A 15,466-nucleotide genomic window follows, 5' to 3' on the forward strand; every position below is an offset into this window, starting at 1 on the left:
GTTGGCCAATGAGTCCCAGAAGTGGCACCAGAAATATTCTTGGCACCCCTCTTCTTGGAATTCCTGGATCTGCCCTGGACAAGCAAAACTCGTCTTACCCAGCCGAACACAAACAATTACAATTACAAAAAGATGCACTTTTACAGTAATCATAGAATTACACGTGCAGGCACCACAGAAAAAAAAAAAAATACTGAATACAGTGTACATTCGTTTTGTTCAGGTTTAATCCAAAAACAGAACTCATTTACATTGTGGTGTACAAACAGACAACACATAGAAAAGAAAAGCTGCTTTGGCTTCAGTAATAAGATGGACTGGTCACATTATGCGTGGAACCAGTAACATACACATGCAGGAAAAAGGAACATAACATAGTGGAATAATGGAACACTCAAAGTGAATACTGATGCAAATTTGCTTAGTAAGATAACGTGGAAAGACTCGACCACTTGTCATCTGGTGTAACAAAATTTGTACTTCAACTCCCTGATCAGTAAAATTCTTTTGCATTTCAAGTAAGAGGAACTGCAATTTTCCTTGGACTTTTAATACCCAACATTTGACTCTGCGACTTCGGTACATTCAAACAATTTTATACATCGATTAATTTCTTGTGGCTTTAATTGTTAAGTGATATTGAGTTATGTGACTTTGACCTGTGCGGAGTTTCCTGTCCAGTTAAAAACTCCCTTGTTATACTATGTAACAGAGTTCTTACATACAGGGCAAACTCAAGATAACGAGGAGGTCGGATCCAAGCAGTTTTCCTCGTTACAGCTGATATCTCTTGACATAAAGAAGCATGTTTGGAAGGAACTTTGGGACCGTGAAAGCTTCCTCGTTATAACCCATAGCTCGTTATAGCAGTGTTCCGCCAGTTCGTTATATCGAGCTTTCCCCTGACATCTTGTCAAGTTTGTGACAAAGTAACTTTAATGTCATGTATATTTGTCATCTCCCCAAACAATGTGTCTGCTAACACTCAGAAAAACAGTTACAATATTGGTTGGGTTGGTTATGTACAACTAAAAACTCAACTCAATGAATAACCCCTCTTCTTGCACAGCAAGTGTTAACTCATCGCTACCTATGAAAATTGAATTCGAACATCCGAACAGGTATCGAAACTGATGCGTTTGATAGCATGATAGTAGAGGAAAAAGGACAACAATTTAACTAAACATGCAGAACAGACTGTATATAACATGGTTCATGTCTATTTCTGCATGCAACATCTTCACACTGTCATGGTTACTACTGTACATGTAGCTCCATGGTTACTGGCACTTTGCATCGTCTTCATCTTGGCTTTTAAAGCAAAACATGATTTCCCTACATCTGCAGATTAACTGTCCAAATTTGCTCTAGAATGGACACATGTGCATAAGAAATGTGTGAAAAAAGGCTGTGATATCACAATTTTAGTTGGGTAAAGACGAAAATGTGAAATTCTAGCCAAAAAGGTACATCGATAGTATTACAATCTGAGAACGTGTCCAAGGGTGGTTGCTGTGTAATGTTTTACGATCGATTCTCAATAATCAACAAATCGGACCACATCAATCTTCTGCATGAGATAGAATCACATGCACCCTCTTTGTTCCACAAAGAGAGAGGAAAAATTACACCTGACTTTTGCTAGGTAAAACAAGCGAAGCAAAACACACTTTAAACATCATTCACTGCAAAAAAGTGAACACACAAACACTTGAGATTATTCAAACAAATGCACAAAAAGATGTTCCTGAGTTTGGCAAGCTGGGACTACACTCTGGCAAGTTCAATGCTTGTCTGCATAAGGTGAAATAAAATCACAGTCATGACCTAAGTATACAAACAGTTGGCACAAGATTACAACTCAGTCTCATTTGAATATTTAGAGAGTCGGCATAGAGCAGAAAGGCCCTACTCCCTACATTCCAAAATATCGACTTCAATCCTGATGAATCTCATTTCAAAGGTAATACTTGACACATGAGCCCATTGTGGGTTACCATCTTTTGGAGTGTAAATTTTTCATTTATTAAAGCGCTTCATTAAGAGTTTATAAAGCTGGTGTGCTGTTGGTTGGCTGCGATTCTGAAGTGTGAACTGTGAACTACATGTAACGAGAGTGATGGTGGCTTTGGACCCGTGGATGAAATTTCAGACTCAAAATGCATTTCGTACATGTGTATTTATACTACTTAGCATTAAACTATTGGTTGGTGCCAACAATATTATGGTAAGCCATGTCGTACTCGTCTGCTGCTCATCACAATCAGCCCAACGTCATGATCTGCAGTACTGGAAGAAAAGTATGGTCACAATCATGGGATGGTGGGTGGAGTGCTGCAGGGCTGTAGCCACCCCCTTTTTTTCTTAATAAAAATATCAATAACAACAAACACAATATTGAAAAAATTACAAACACATTAATACCAATACTGTTCCAGGGGTTTAGTCTCCTGTAAGCCCCCAGTACGCCTCATGTTTAAAAAAAAAAAAAAAATCTTAGGCCATGATAATGTGGTATTTGATATACCGATAAGCTTGAACCCACGACAGTCAAAGTTCATTCACTCTTTCCCTGGTCACCTGTCAAATCATCGCTTTCACAGTCACCCTGCTCTGACTTGGGCAATATCGGTGGTGATCTGCTTTTCTTTGACCTTGTTGGTGACCCCTCATCTCCAGACCTCGAGAGAGACCTTGATCTTTTGTCTCTGGACCTTGATGAAGATCTTGACCTTTCTTTAGACCTTGATGGAGACCTTGTTCTTCTTCCTTTTGACATTGATGAGGATCTAGACCTTCTATCTCTAGATCTTGAAGGAGATCTGGTTCTTCTATCTCTAGACCTTGAAGCAGATCTGGCCCTTCTATCTCTGGACCTTGAGGAGGATCGTGACCTTTTGTCTCTGGACCTTGAAGACGATCTTGTCTTTCTATCTCTTGACCTTGAAGCAGATCTGGTTCTTCTGTCTCTTGACCTTGAAGCAGATCTGGTTCTTCTATCTCTAGACCTTGATGAGGATCTGGTCCTTCTATCTCTATCTCTAGACCTTGAGGACGATCTTGACCTCCTATCCCTGGACCTTGAAGCAGATCTGGTCCTTCTATCTCTGGACCTTGATGATGATCTTGTCCTTCTATCTCTATCTCTAGACCTTGAGGAAGATCTTGACCTCCTATCTCTGGATCTTGAAGAAGATCTTGTCCTTCTATCTTTGGACCTTGATGAGGATCTAGCCCTTCTATCTCTTGACCTTGATGCAGATCTTGCCCTTTTGTCTCGTGAGCTTGCCGGTGACCTTCCACCTTTTCTGTTTGCATAGTGTTTCCTATGTTTCATGGTGAAGGTGCCGTAGGGGGAACGGTAGGAACCTGTCCAGTTCGGCCGGCGCCGCTGTTGGTAGCATGCATTGGATGCCATGTGCCTGTGGTACGCTGCCAGCTGCCTCTGGTACATGGCCAGGCTCCGGTGGTACTCCTCCAGACGGCGGAGCGCCTCTGGTGAGATGACCTGGGTCTGGAAGGGGTCGGGGTATGGGCCCTCGGGCGTCGTTGGACGACGGCTGTGTGACAAAGAGGAGGAAGAGGATGCTGGAGCGGCTGTGATGGCAGACTTGAGCCGCATCTTTCCACTCAGCTGCTTCCGGAGTGATTCTCGCTTCTCTTCCTGCACCTTCTCCTTCTTGGTCTGTGTGGTGGATGAAAAGAAAGGTACACAGAAAGAATACCCAATATAAGAATGATAATCAACTGTTTACAATACATATTTCAAGGAAATTACATCTTCAGGTACAGAGCACATCTTGGAGGAGCAACCCTAAATTCCTTATCTTGATGACTTTGCCTTTAATCCTTCCTCTTTTCTAAGGTTCTCTATTGCTGTGTAGCTTTGCCCTAAATTAATCCTTACCTTTGGAGAAATTTTGCATACCAGTGAGCATGAAGCAGCTTTCTACTCTCTGTAGTCAGAAAACTTATTAAAAATTACCTTCTAAGAAATTAACATACAGCATTGCATTATGATTCCAATAAAAGCAAATTTAAAAAGAAAAAGTATAATTCTATCTTCAGCACACTGGAATGACAAAGGAGCAACCAAGAGGAAATACATCGAATAGTTGACTTTTTAATTACGAGTAAACACATCATCTTCTGATGCCTGCTGGTTGGTGCTCTCCTGATATGCCATATCCAGGTGAAATTCTGTGGAAAACTAGAAATGTCGCTACAGCGACTGGTTATACCCCCGCCAAACAACATTTCATAAGCTTTGGTCAAAACAACATTTCATAAGCTTTGGTCAAAAAACTGAGGAAGTAGTTAAATCCGCAAGATCTTTCCTTGATCTTCTGCCATTAATATGCCGTTACCATGGCAACGTACTTTCGGGTACTGTAGAAAAATGCGTCTTGCACATCTACAACCAAAGGCACACATCTGTACCAAGTTTCATGGAAATTGGGCACAAACTGAGGAAGTAGTTTGCAACACAAAATTTTCCATCATTTTGGCTCATAATATGTGAGCTGTTACCATGGCAACATACTTTTTGTCACTGTCAAGAAATGTGTCATGCTGACCTATATCCTAAGACAAACATTCAATATGAATTCCATGAGAATTGGAAGAACACTGATGAAGCAGTTTTGCCATGAAGCATTTTGCCCTATATTTTACCAATAACATGCCGTTACCATGGCAACGCACTTTTTGCCACTGCGGAAATACGTGTATTGCACATTAACATATTCAGATGAACATCTGTACCTAATTTCATAGAAATTGATCAAAAACTGTGGGAGGAGTTCGCGACGCAAGATTTGTACCCATTTTTGCCCATAATATGCCGTTACCATGGCAACGTACTTTTGGGTACTGTCAAAAAATACGTCTTGCACATCTACAACCCAAGGCACACATCTGTGCCAAGTTTTATGGGAATCGGTTGAAAACTGAGGAAGTAGTTCGCGACGCAAGATTTGCAACGGACCGACCGACCGCCCGACCGACCGCCCGACCGTCCGCTGATTCATATACCCCCTTCAAACTTCGTTTGGCGGGGGTATAACAAAACATCTGTGTGGGGAGGGGAGGAGAAGGACAGGTTGAAAAGACCACTACCCATAATACCCTAACCGTAGTGTAAGGTGTGAATGCCAGGTACAGGGGCAGACTGACAACAAGAAACTGACGCAAGCACTGAATATCACAAACATTTGATGTGATGCATAGCTGAATACAAAGACTCTATAAAGAGGGAGCAAAAACCAGACCAAATGGCAGACTTATGTACGGCATCAAACATTATTCACCTGCAAAACTTTGATGAGTTTGGAGCGCAGCTTCTTCTCCCTGTGTTTCATCTGCTTCTCCTTCCTCGCCAGGGCACGCTTCTTCCTTTTCTCCTCCGCCTCCTTCCGCTCTTTCTCTCTCTCCAGCTGCTTGAGACGGGCCTCCTCAAGTTCGTTCACCTTTTTCATCACTTCCTCTTGCTTCCGATGGACCTGGGCAACGGACGTATGAAAAGGAGGAAAAATAATGAGAGAGCTGTGAAAAGTAATCTCACACTAGGCAAAGAATTTTCTAACAAATAGTATAGTGCACTCCCATTATAACAAACATGGTTATAAGGAAATACATACCCTCATTATTACTCGAGTCAATGTCTGTTTATGCAATTTATACAATACATGGTCCTAGCACAACATTAAAAAGAATCAAAATCATAATACATTGCAACTGATAATTTCTAAAAGTAATGTGTTCACCTCATAGAAACCATTCACTACTTACAAACGAAATCTACATCATTCTTGCTGGAAAAACACAGACATTCTCATAAGTATCTTCTTCTTTTTTTTTTTTTTACTGTCAATGGATATATGTAACTGACATGACTACACCTACAATGTCAATACATTATAAAATAAATGATTTGAATGAAAATCTTGATTTTTGTAACCCCCCCTCTTACTTACAGACCTTTTGTAGCATCAGGTTACTAAGGAGTGGGAAGGCTGGTCTCACTGGGATATATTCCAGAATCACATAACAAATTGTACACCACTTTATCACTGATCTCCGTGTAATTACACACATGGCTAAAGAATCTTGACCAATGAGCATACACTTTGATGTACATTTTCGCTGACCTGTGCTATTCATGATTTTCGAATGTACCCCCATAGGCAGCAAATGAATCAGGCCACCCACGAATCCCCATATTAGGTGTAGGACAATTACCCCCTGGACAATTACCCCATACTCTTCCCCTGACCCTAACCCTAATCCTAATCCTGAACTTAATCCTCACCCTAACCCAATCTCTAACCCTAAACCTAGCCCATACCCATATCTTCACTCTAACCTTATCACTAACCAGTATCTAGCCCGAGGGTAATTGTCCTCGGGGGATAATTGCCCTGATATGACCTATCTTTAACACCCCACACATCTTGGTGCCACTTTTAGTACCTCCACTTTATCCAGGAGCACCGTCAGGATTCTGATGGACTCCAACCTCCGCTGGGAGGTTCCCCCTCCCTAGCCCTTTTAGGGTTAATGCCCCACACATTTTGACGTTGCTGTATTGTATCTCAACTTTATCGAGGACTGTCTGATGGACTCCAACCTCTGCAGGGAGGTTCCCCCTCCCCAGCCCTTTTAGGGTTAACACCCCCCACATTTTAAAGGGTATGAACAGTTCTGGTAGAGGTGAGGATTTAGCTTTTTATGTTTTGTGAGATATTCGGAAACCACTCTATGAGATGTCAAAGAGCATGCAATAAAATCAAAAGTTTATTTGATGAAAATCGGTTTTGAAATGGCCGAGATATCCAAAAACAAGGTGAAACAAAGAGATCCAAATAAAAGGCGTGGCCTGTCACCTTTCATTAAAAATTTTTTTTGGATATCTCAGCTTTTTGAAAACCAATTTTCATGAAATAAATATTGAATCCTTCTTAAAATTACATGCTCTTTGATATTTCATAAGAGGTTTCTCCTTATCTCACTTTGATAGGAATGTTATAAACCTGAATCCCCACCTCAACCAGTACTATACAGTCCCTTTAATGTTGCTGTAGCTCCACTTTATCAAGGAGCACCATCAGGAGTCTGATAAGACTCCAACCTCCGCTGGGAGGTTTCCCCTCCCTGGCCCTTTTAGGGTTAACATCCCACACATTTCAATGTTGCTGTACCTCCACTTTATCGAGGAGCACCATCAGGAGTCTGATAGACTCCAACCTCCCCTGGGAGGTCTCCCCTGCTCAGCCCTTTTAGGGTTAACACCCCACACATTTTGATGTTGCCATACCTCCACTTTGTCCAGGAGCACCGCCAGGATTCTGATGGACTCCAACCTCTGCTGGAAGGTTCCCCCTCCCTAGCCCTTTTAAGGTTAACACTCTAATTATTTGGATGCCACTTTACCTCCACTGTATCGAGGAGCATCGTCGGGAGTCTGATGGACTCCAACCTCCGCTGGGAGGTTTCCCCTCCCTAGCCCTTTTATGGTTAACACCCCACACATCTTGGTGCCACTTTTAATACCTCCACTTTATCCAGGAGTACCGTCAGGAGTCTGATTGATTCCAACCTCCGCTGGGCCAGGACCAGCTTCCTCTCCTCCATCTGGATCTTTCGCTGGAGACGGCGCTCCTCCCTCCGCTTCCTCCTCCTCTCCTCTCGCTCAATCTGTCTGTTCTTCTTCATCACAATCTTCATCTCCCTCTGCACCTGTCTCTGTCTTTCCTCCTCATCTTTCTTTTTCCTGTACAAAAGATATCAGCAAAGTACTGTAAAACATAAGTACTGTGAAACATGCAGTATTTCTGCCATTAACAAAACAAAATACTGCACAAAATTACAGAACGTTGACATCTCTACAAATGGCACCAGGCCACTATCGATTATACAAGATTCCACTTTTTCTAAACTATGACATTCTACACATTTCACACTATAACAGCCAGGTATGTGTTTCTTGTATAAGAAGAATGACCTATCATAACACTGTACCCTTTGATTTGTTTAGTGACAAAGCTTTTCTTTACTGTTATGGTGACTGGGTCATGACTGTAACTTTCCAAGAGGTGTCTTTCAAAATTCAAGAACATTTCTGGAAATTTTCACCAGCAAATAAAAGTCACAAACTTCAGTCGAGGCCAAAGAAAATTCAAGCACTTTTCATTGTTTGTTTGATTCCTACATGTATAAACCCTATTTAAGGGTTGACATTTACTGTATATGCCGAATAAAGCCGAAAGGGTTTTATTTTCGTGAATTTTGCGAGTCAGGTGCTATTCACAAATTTAAGGACGCACGAAAATATTGACTCTAATCCCGATAAGAATGTGACGTGCACATATACATTTCTCCGTTTAGGACTGTACTCTGTGACCACGAATTCATCCACTTGCGAAATCGTAGGGAGGTCCCTATTTGCGAAAATATAGACTTGCTAAAAAATATGGCATATAGAGAACTAGACACTGTTAAATGAAATACTGTACCTTTCTTCTTCCTTCTTTCTCTCCTCTTCCTCTTTTTCCTTTCTCTTCTCTTCTTCTCTCTGTCTCTCGAGTTCCATCAGCTTGTCCCTCTCCTTCTTTCGCTTCTTGATGACCTTTGCACTGAGGTGCCGCGTCTTGTCAAAGTCCACCTGAAACAAGCAGACACAACATAAACTGTGCACTTGTGCATTCTGACAGCTACAAACAACTGAAATGATTGGTCGTAATCAAGAAATGAAAGTAACTTGTAATGTATCGCAGAAGTTATATCTGCATATCTATTCTGAAGGTGGCTATGAGCAAAATCATATCCCTAGCAAAGAACAGTAGGACAAAATGTTTTACTGCCATGGAAGACTTTCTCGTGCAATACATTCACTTGGGTAATTTGTGTAGAGACTCCTAAGATTCTAATTATCTTTACTACATTACCTGGGAATGTCAAAGATAAAAAGTGAAAAAAGTGAAAAGTAAGTCTATTTACCCCTTTCTCCATTCCATTATGATTCAATACATTCAAAACAAATAAAAAGGGATAACAGAATCTCATCCACTCCACTCCCAGCCCACATCAACAATTACCTCTGACAGTTTCTTAATAAGTTATCCCACATCAACTGGCACTTTTAACATGTATGTAAAAAAATATTCATATTTGATTAAATGAAATATGGGTTGGCATACAAGATAGGTTTTGATAGACAAATGACACATATTATTAACTACATAACCAGAGCATTGTAGAACACATTTTCCACATTTCTATGAAGGCGCAAATGAGTAATTGTTTCATACACTAACAAGACCAATGCCTTTACTTATTCACTTGCTAAACCATGAATTTTGCTTGCCCTCGGCAAACTTGGTATGTACACAACCTGTAAGCTCGTAGTGCTCTGCTAACCATACCTTGATCTCTGCAGTGTATGCTTTCCCATCCTGCCCGATCCGCAGCAGTTTCATTCCTTTCAACGTGTCCATCGCCTTCACAAATCCTATGTACTCCATGAATTGCACATATACATTAAACGTCAGGTTGTTGCCGAGCGATGAGATTTTGCCAAAGTTTCCGCCCGTCACCTGGCTCTCGTGGCGGTATGGGTCAAGCACGGGGATGTCAATGTTCCTGAGTTGGCCGCACGTCCCAAACACGTTCCGGACGACGATCTCGCTGGGTCTGTCCGGCTCAACGTCGATGGAGAACCATCTGACTGGGAGGTTCTCTATGTGAATTGTGTCTGGCCTCTCGCCGGGATGCTGCTCATTCATGTTCTTGGCATCGCGAAAGAACGCATCCCAGTCGTGCCTGGACGGAAAGGGGATCTTGGTTTCAGCAGCGCGCACCTTCATGATCTCCGTGAAGCCACTGAGCTTGATATTTTTGTTATCCAAACGTGTGATCATGACCTTGATGATGGAGCGGGCTTCCAGCTCTGCCTCAAAGCGGATGAACTCCAGGGAGCTTTTGGTGACGCGGAGAACAAGGAAAGTATCCGGCTTGGCCATCTTCTTCAACTTCTCCATCACCTCCCAGTTACTGATGGACTTCCCTGGATTACATGAGAAGCAGCACATTCATTTTTTGTGTGAACTCTGGCATCAATTGACAGAACGGAAGTGAAAACCTGCTGGACAGGCACAAACGGGTCAAAGGATTTAATGTGTACATGTGAAATGTTGATTATACCATGGTGCAATTTGGGTGTCCAAAATTCAAGATATCTACATGGACACAAAAGTACATTAGCATCCAGTTAGCTGTGTGTAAATTACCTACTAGGGATATACTTTCAGAGAGATTCAATATCACTTACTGACTTTCCACCAAAGTAAACATAACAACATAGGGAGTTCCTGTCCTCGTGCAAAGGACAAGCTTTTTCTTATACTGCTTTCGGATATAGTGGTATTCGAGCTTCTATGTTTATTTCACTTTTTTTTGGGGGGGGGGGAGGGGTGCAACCATACAAGGTGCCTTGATGACTTTATTCATTACTGACACAAATCAAGGTAGCTCCTTGCACAAATATAACTCACATGAATACAGCATAATATTAATAAAAGGGGGGGGGGGAGGGTGTGGGAGGGGGGTGTTCCCTATCCCACGGTGAGAACGTTTTGCATTTTGATGTTGTAAATGGTTTAATTTGATGCATGTTTTTGCGTCTTTTATCGACTTGGTGTACAAAAGGGATATTTCTCCTCCCACACGAAGGTGATTTTACATTTTCAGACCTGAAATTCAGCGATTTGGTACAAACTTTTGGTGCAATACTTGGAATCTTTCTCTAGCTCCCCCATCCCCCCCCCCCAAAAAAAAAAAATATTAATGGAAATAATTTGGATTTTTTTTCAGGAAAGTGTTAATCGCAAAATCATGGCATTTAGCTCTTATTCCGCGTGTGCATCATCTGTGTGTATGTACAAAGTCTAATGCGGTAGAAGGGGAGGTCGACGGAGCTTTTGCGTTTTTAAAATCAAGATAAAGCAATCTGAAGCACACTTTTTGTGAAAAATTCGGGTAGTGTGATTTTCCCCCCGATTTTTCCCCTTTCTTTCTTTCTTTTCTTTTTTTTCACGATCAAAAAGTGGGGGGGGGGGGGGGCTGCAGCCCCCCTGCCACCCCCCCCCCCCCCCAATCCGGTTCCGCGGCCCCTGATAAACATATAGCATTGTACATATTGTTTGGCTTGTACAAAGGCAGTTCTTTTATTTCATGTTTGTTAGGATCGAGTAAGTTACCATGTAACTTGTTTGCTTAAATGCTGACAAGAGATTACAAGAGATGAGTTTATAAATTTCTACCACATAAGGGATGCATACCCTATATAAATAGAACATAAAGCAATTTATTATAACTATGAAATGAATAAAAAAAACTTGATTTCTGACCTGGCACTTTCAGCTGCGGCAGAGTGACCGAGATGTTAATCTTGGCGATAGGTTTGAGGTAGAGACTCTTGGCTTCGTACAGCTCGATGGCTTCTGTCGAGTTATTGCATAGCTGACATCCAATGGTTGCCATGGTGACTTGGGATGATCAGTCAACAGTACCAAGCACAAATTACCAGTGTTCTGTATCAATAAGAGCGACATTGCAGGCTATATTGATGTAAGACAGTCAACATAAATGGAGCAAATGAATGAGATACACATACAATGTATATGTGTGTGTGTATGTATAATGACATAATTTTTTATAAACAAAAAAATAAATGAATAGAAGAACAAATAAATACCTGAATTTAGAAAATAATGGGTTTATGGCAACTGTTCAAATCACTTATGATCACAAACTTGCAATTTTTACAGAAAAAAAGGTTATTAATTCTTTCAGCGAGTATCCAAAACTCAAAATCTTTCTCGTTGCCGGCATGAGTATTGTCAGGCATGCTAAAATCGACCCTTGGGACTACCTGTGACTCTGTGAGATACTGTACGAGCTGAAATTTTCGCGTACAGATATTTTCGCAAACTGCTACTTGGAGGACATTTTCGCGTGTTGTTAATTTCGCGGTTGCGAGGGTCTCGCACGTTTTTGTTTTCGCACGTTGTTATTTTCGCATGTTGTTATTTTTGCGGTTCAAAGGCGATTTGCGAAATTCGCGAAAATAAAACCACCGCGAAAATTTCAGCTCGTACAGTAATACTAACTAAGCCGGGCTCTTTAGGTTTGTGTAGGTATTTAGGACGATACAGCTGGGGGTGGGGGGAGCTCCCAGGCCCCCCTTCAGGACTTGGCTGTAGGCAACGCGATCACAACAAAAACTGACACACACATTGCCTGTGGCGTAATCTAAAGAAATGTAATGTTTATTTTTAAAAATATATTAAAATATAATGCTAAATTATGCTAATTCATGCATAAAATGAGACTACAATCTGCTATAAATCACTAAATAAAGCTCAAAACAGGCACATTTTTTTTTTGTATAAATATTCTTTCTAGTGTCCTTAGCAAATGTAAGTAAAAAAAAAAAAATTGCCATAAAAAAAAATTCTTAGGTACTGGTATTCTCTATCGTTTTTCAGAATTTATGTATCTCTCTGTTTTTTACTTTGTTTTTCATTGTTTTTTTGATGAAATTTGTCCTTGACATGACATTGTTGAAAAGCATGAAAATGTTACAAATTGATTTTAATCAATAAAACACCCAAATAACAATGTTTTCATGAAACTTGACTGTAAGCACAGTTTGCACTGAAATTGTACGAAAATAAATGTTTTTGAGCATTTTATAGTCTGACATGCACAATTATGAGTAACTTCAGAATCTCGTGCCCGGGGGTTGCAAATTTGGTGTCAAAAGATGCGGGAAACTTGAAAGAGAAAAGTTGTGAAACATCTCGTCAGTGGCTTTTTGCAATGGCGACACACCGCGCGCAATGTCGAAGAGGGGGCCTCCCCCAGCCTAATAGGGTTAATAGAGCCTGCTAAAAATGTGCATAAATCTAGATCATATCGCTTATTACCACAAGTATGCATGATGCTATTTGCTAACTAAACACAGCCCTGCATGTTGCTGTGGCACATGGGGACGCCATCTGGTCGGGCTAACATGATGCATGAATATGTTTGGAGAGTGCCATTTGAATTCTAATTCATATGCTAATACTTAAATAGTAATAGGTGTTGAAGAAAATAACATGAATTTGTGCATTACCACATGAATTTCACACTACCTCATTAAAGATGGCTGTGATCACTCCTTTCACTGGCTTCATTTTCAAGGCACTTTAAGCCATTTGCTAGACAGAAAACTCTGTCTGTTTGATCCGGAGGAGTCTTTTAATTTTTTTGTTTCTTTTTTTTTTTTTAAGTTCATGGCGTGAAGCCAGATATAGATCTAGTTTTGGTGGAACATATTTGCGATACAGACAGATCGATCTTTACGTACGGTCAAGCTACAATGTAGTTTATCTGCTAGACTATCCATGCATGATTGGCTGTCGGCAATTTACCCACTTTTTTTTGTCAGGCATTGTGTATTTGCTGGTTCTTAAGACTTAAGACTTCATATTTTATTCACATTGCCTCACAAATGCGTAAATGTGAATACTTATCATCGCTCGCGCTCATCAATCATGTGAATGTAAGCGCCACAGTGACAGGGCTGTGTATAGCGGGATCATCTCAAGTTGCAAGAAGATTTAGATCTTATCAATATCAAGAAAAATATCTCAACTGGAAATATGGGCATATCATACGGCATCTGACTGGGGAATGAGGTTCAGTGCTGACAAATGCCAAGTGATGAGCAGTGATCGTGATGCCAAATCCTCATATTTGTATCATATCAAATGAAATGGGCACATCCTCAACACAAGTACACAAGTAGGCACCCTAACACTATTCGGTAAACGTGTTACATTACAGTTACACATCCATTGTGATCACAACATCCATACCTTGGACTCACTATAGTAATTAGCAGATGACCTAAAATCGTCCTACCACTGCCAGTACCACATCAAAAGATCAGTGAAGAAGGCAAACACAGTACTAGTACTCGCACTACTATGCAGGAATATCAACTTTTGCCCTGCAAACTGCAAGAGAACAGCAGGTCCTGAGATTAACATCCTTCTTGGCAAAATCGTGGTCGAGGGGTTGGTCCCAGCCCTACCTGTTGAGAACTTTCTTGCTCGGGCTGTACTTCGGCTGTGCGTGGTATATCATGCGAGATCTGGGTACGGGTACGGGTAACGACCGGGTACGGGCACGGGTGCACGTACGTGCCGGTGTTTGATGTCTGTAAGGCTGCGTTCACATAGAAGTATTCGCTATTCGCTATTCGCTATTCGGTATTCGCTATTCGGGCCCCGAATACACCATCACCCGCACCGTCAACTCACCATCCCATGCAGTGAGGATTTCTTCCTCCTACATCCCAGCAAATCTTATTAACAATTTCTAAACTGCATCAGAATGTCAGTCTACATGCTTATTTTTGCTAAAGGGCAAATCCAGACCAAAATTGTCATTATTTCATAAACGAGAGACGGTATACGCTGCAAGAAAATCGAACAAGTTCGATTCCCACTTTGCTATACTTTTCGCAGCTATTCGGTACTTTCGAATACTTAGTAGTGCCCTCCCTCCTATGTGAACCGGTGTGAGGAAATCCTATCGTTCGATTCAAGCTATTCGCGTGCCCTCGAAAAACGAGCCCGAATACCCGAATAGTATACACTGTACTTCTATGTGAACGCAGCCTAAGAGATCAATGCAAATGCAACTCTTGTGCAGTTCTGTACCGTACTGTATGTGCATGCATAGCAAGATTCGGGAATGAATTGTCCGTTTTGTTCATTGATCTTTCGCAATCTCGTTTTCTAGAATATCTATGTAATTCATCATTCTTTCTTTTCGTTATTTCTTTACATTACCGGTACCTGTTTTCTAATTCTCTCTTTCCTAATTCCTTGTAGCTTCTAGCTTTTCTAGATAATTATAGACTCCTATAATATATATATATATATATATATATATATATATATATATATATATATATATATATATATATATATATATATATATATATATATATATATATATATATATATATAAGTAACAAAGCTGCAACAAAGTTCATGCTGTATTCACCAACGGTTTATTGAAGAAATAAACCGTTGGTGAATACAGCATGAACTTTGTTGCAGCTTTGTTACTTATATTTTTATCTTGCCAATACGTGGACTACCTTATCAACATATATATATATATATATATATATATATATAATTATATATATACATACATATGAATGCCTTATTGTAAAATAAAGTCGTTAGATTCTGAACTCAAAGACAGAATTATTTTCTTACATAACTATCCTAGTATTTTATTGATTTATACATATTCCAAAAACTAAACTTATTTTTTTTTTTTTATTTCGCGTAGTCATCATATCTCTATGCAACAGAACGGTCAGTGATCACACAGGAAGAGT

General features: G+C 40.5%; 1 protein-coding gene across 1 annotated transcript; it reads right to left on the reverse strand.

Moving 5' to 3' along the window:
• Positions 1 to 209: 209 nt before the first annotated feature.
• LOC140235290 (uncharacterized) lies at positions 210 to 11,565 on the reverse strand. The gene is made up of 6 exons (XM_072315321.1): positions 11,406 to 11,565; positions 9,423 to 10,063; positions 8,514 to 8,662; positions 7,552 to 7,771; positions 5,310 to 5,501; positions 210 to 3,685 (listed from the first exon to the last, which is right to left on the reverse strand). The coding sequence occupies exons 1-6, from the start codon at positions 11,536 to 11,538 to the stop codon at positions 2,558 to 2,560; spliced, it is 2,463 nt and encodes an 820-aa protein (XP_072171422.1). The 5' UTR covers positions 11,539 to 11,565; the 3' UTR covers positions 210 to 2,557.
• Positions 11,566 to 15,466: the final 3,901 nt, after the last annotated feature.

Source organism: Diadema setosum, chromosome 11, assembly GCF_964275005.1.
Source record: "Diadema setosum chromosome 11, eeDiaSeto1, whole genome shotgun sequence".
Taxonomy (NCBI): domain Eukaryota; kingdom Metazoa; phylum Echinodermata; class Echinoidea; order Diadematoida; family Diadematidae; genus Diadema; species Diadema setosum.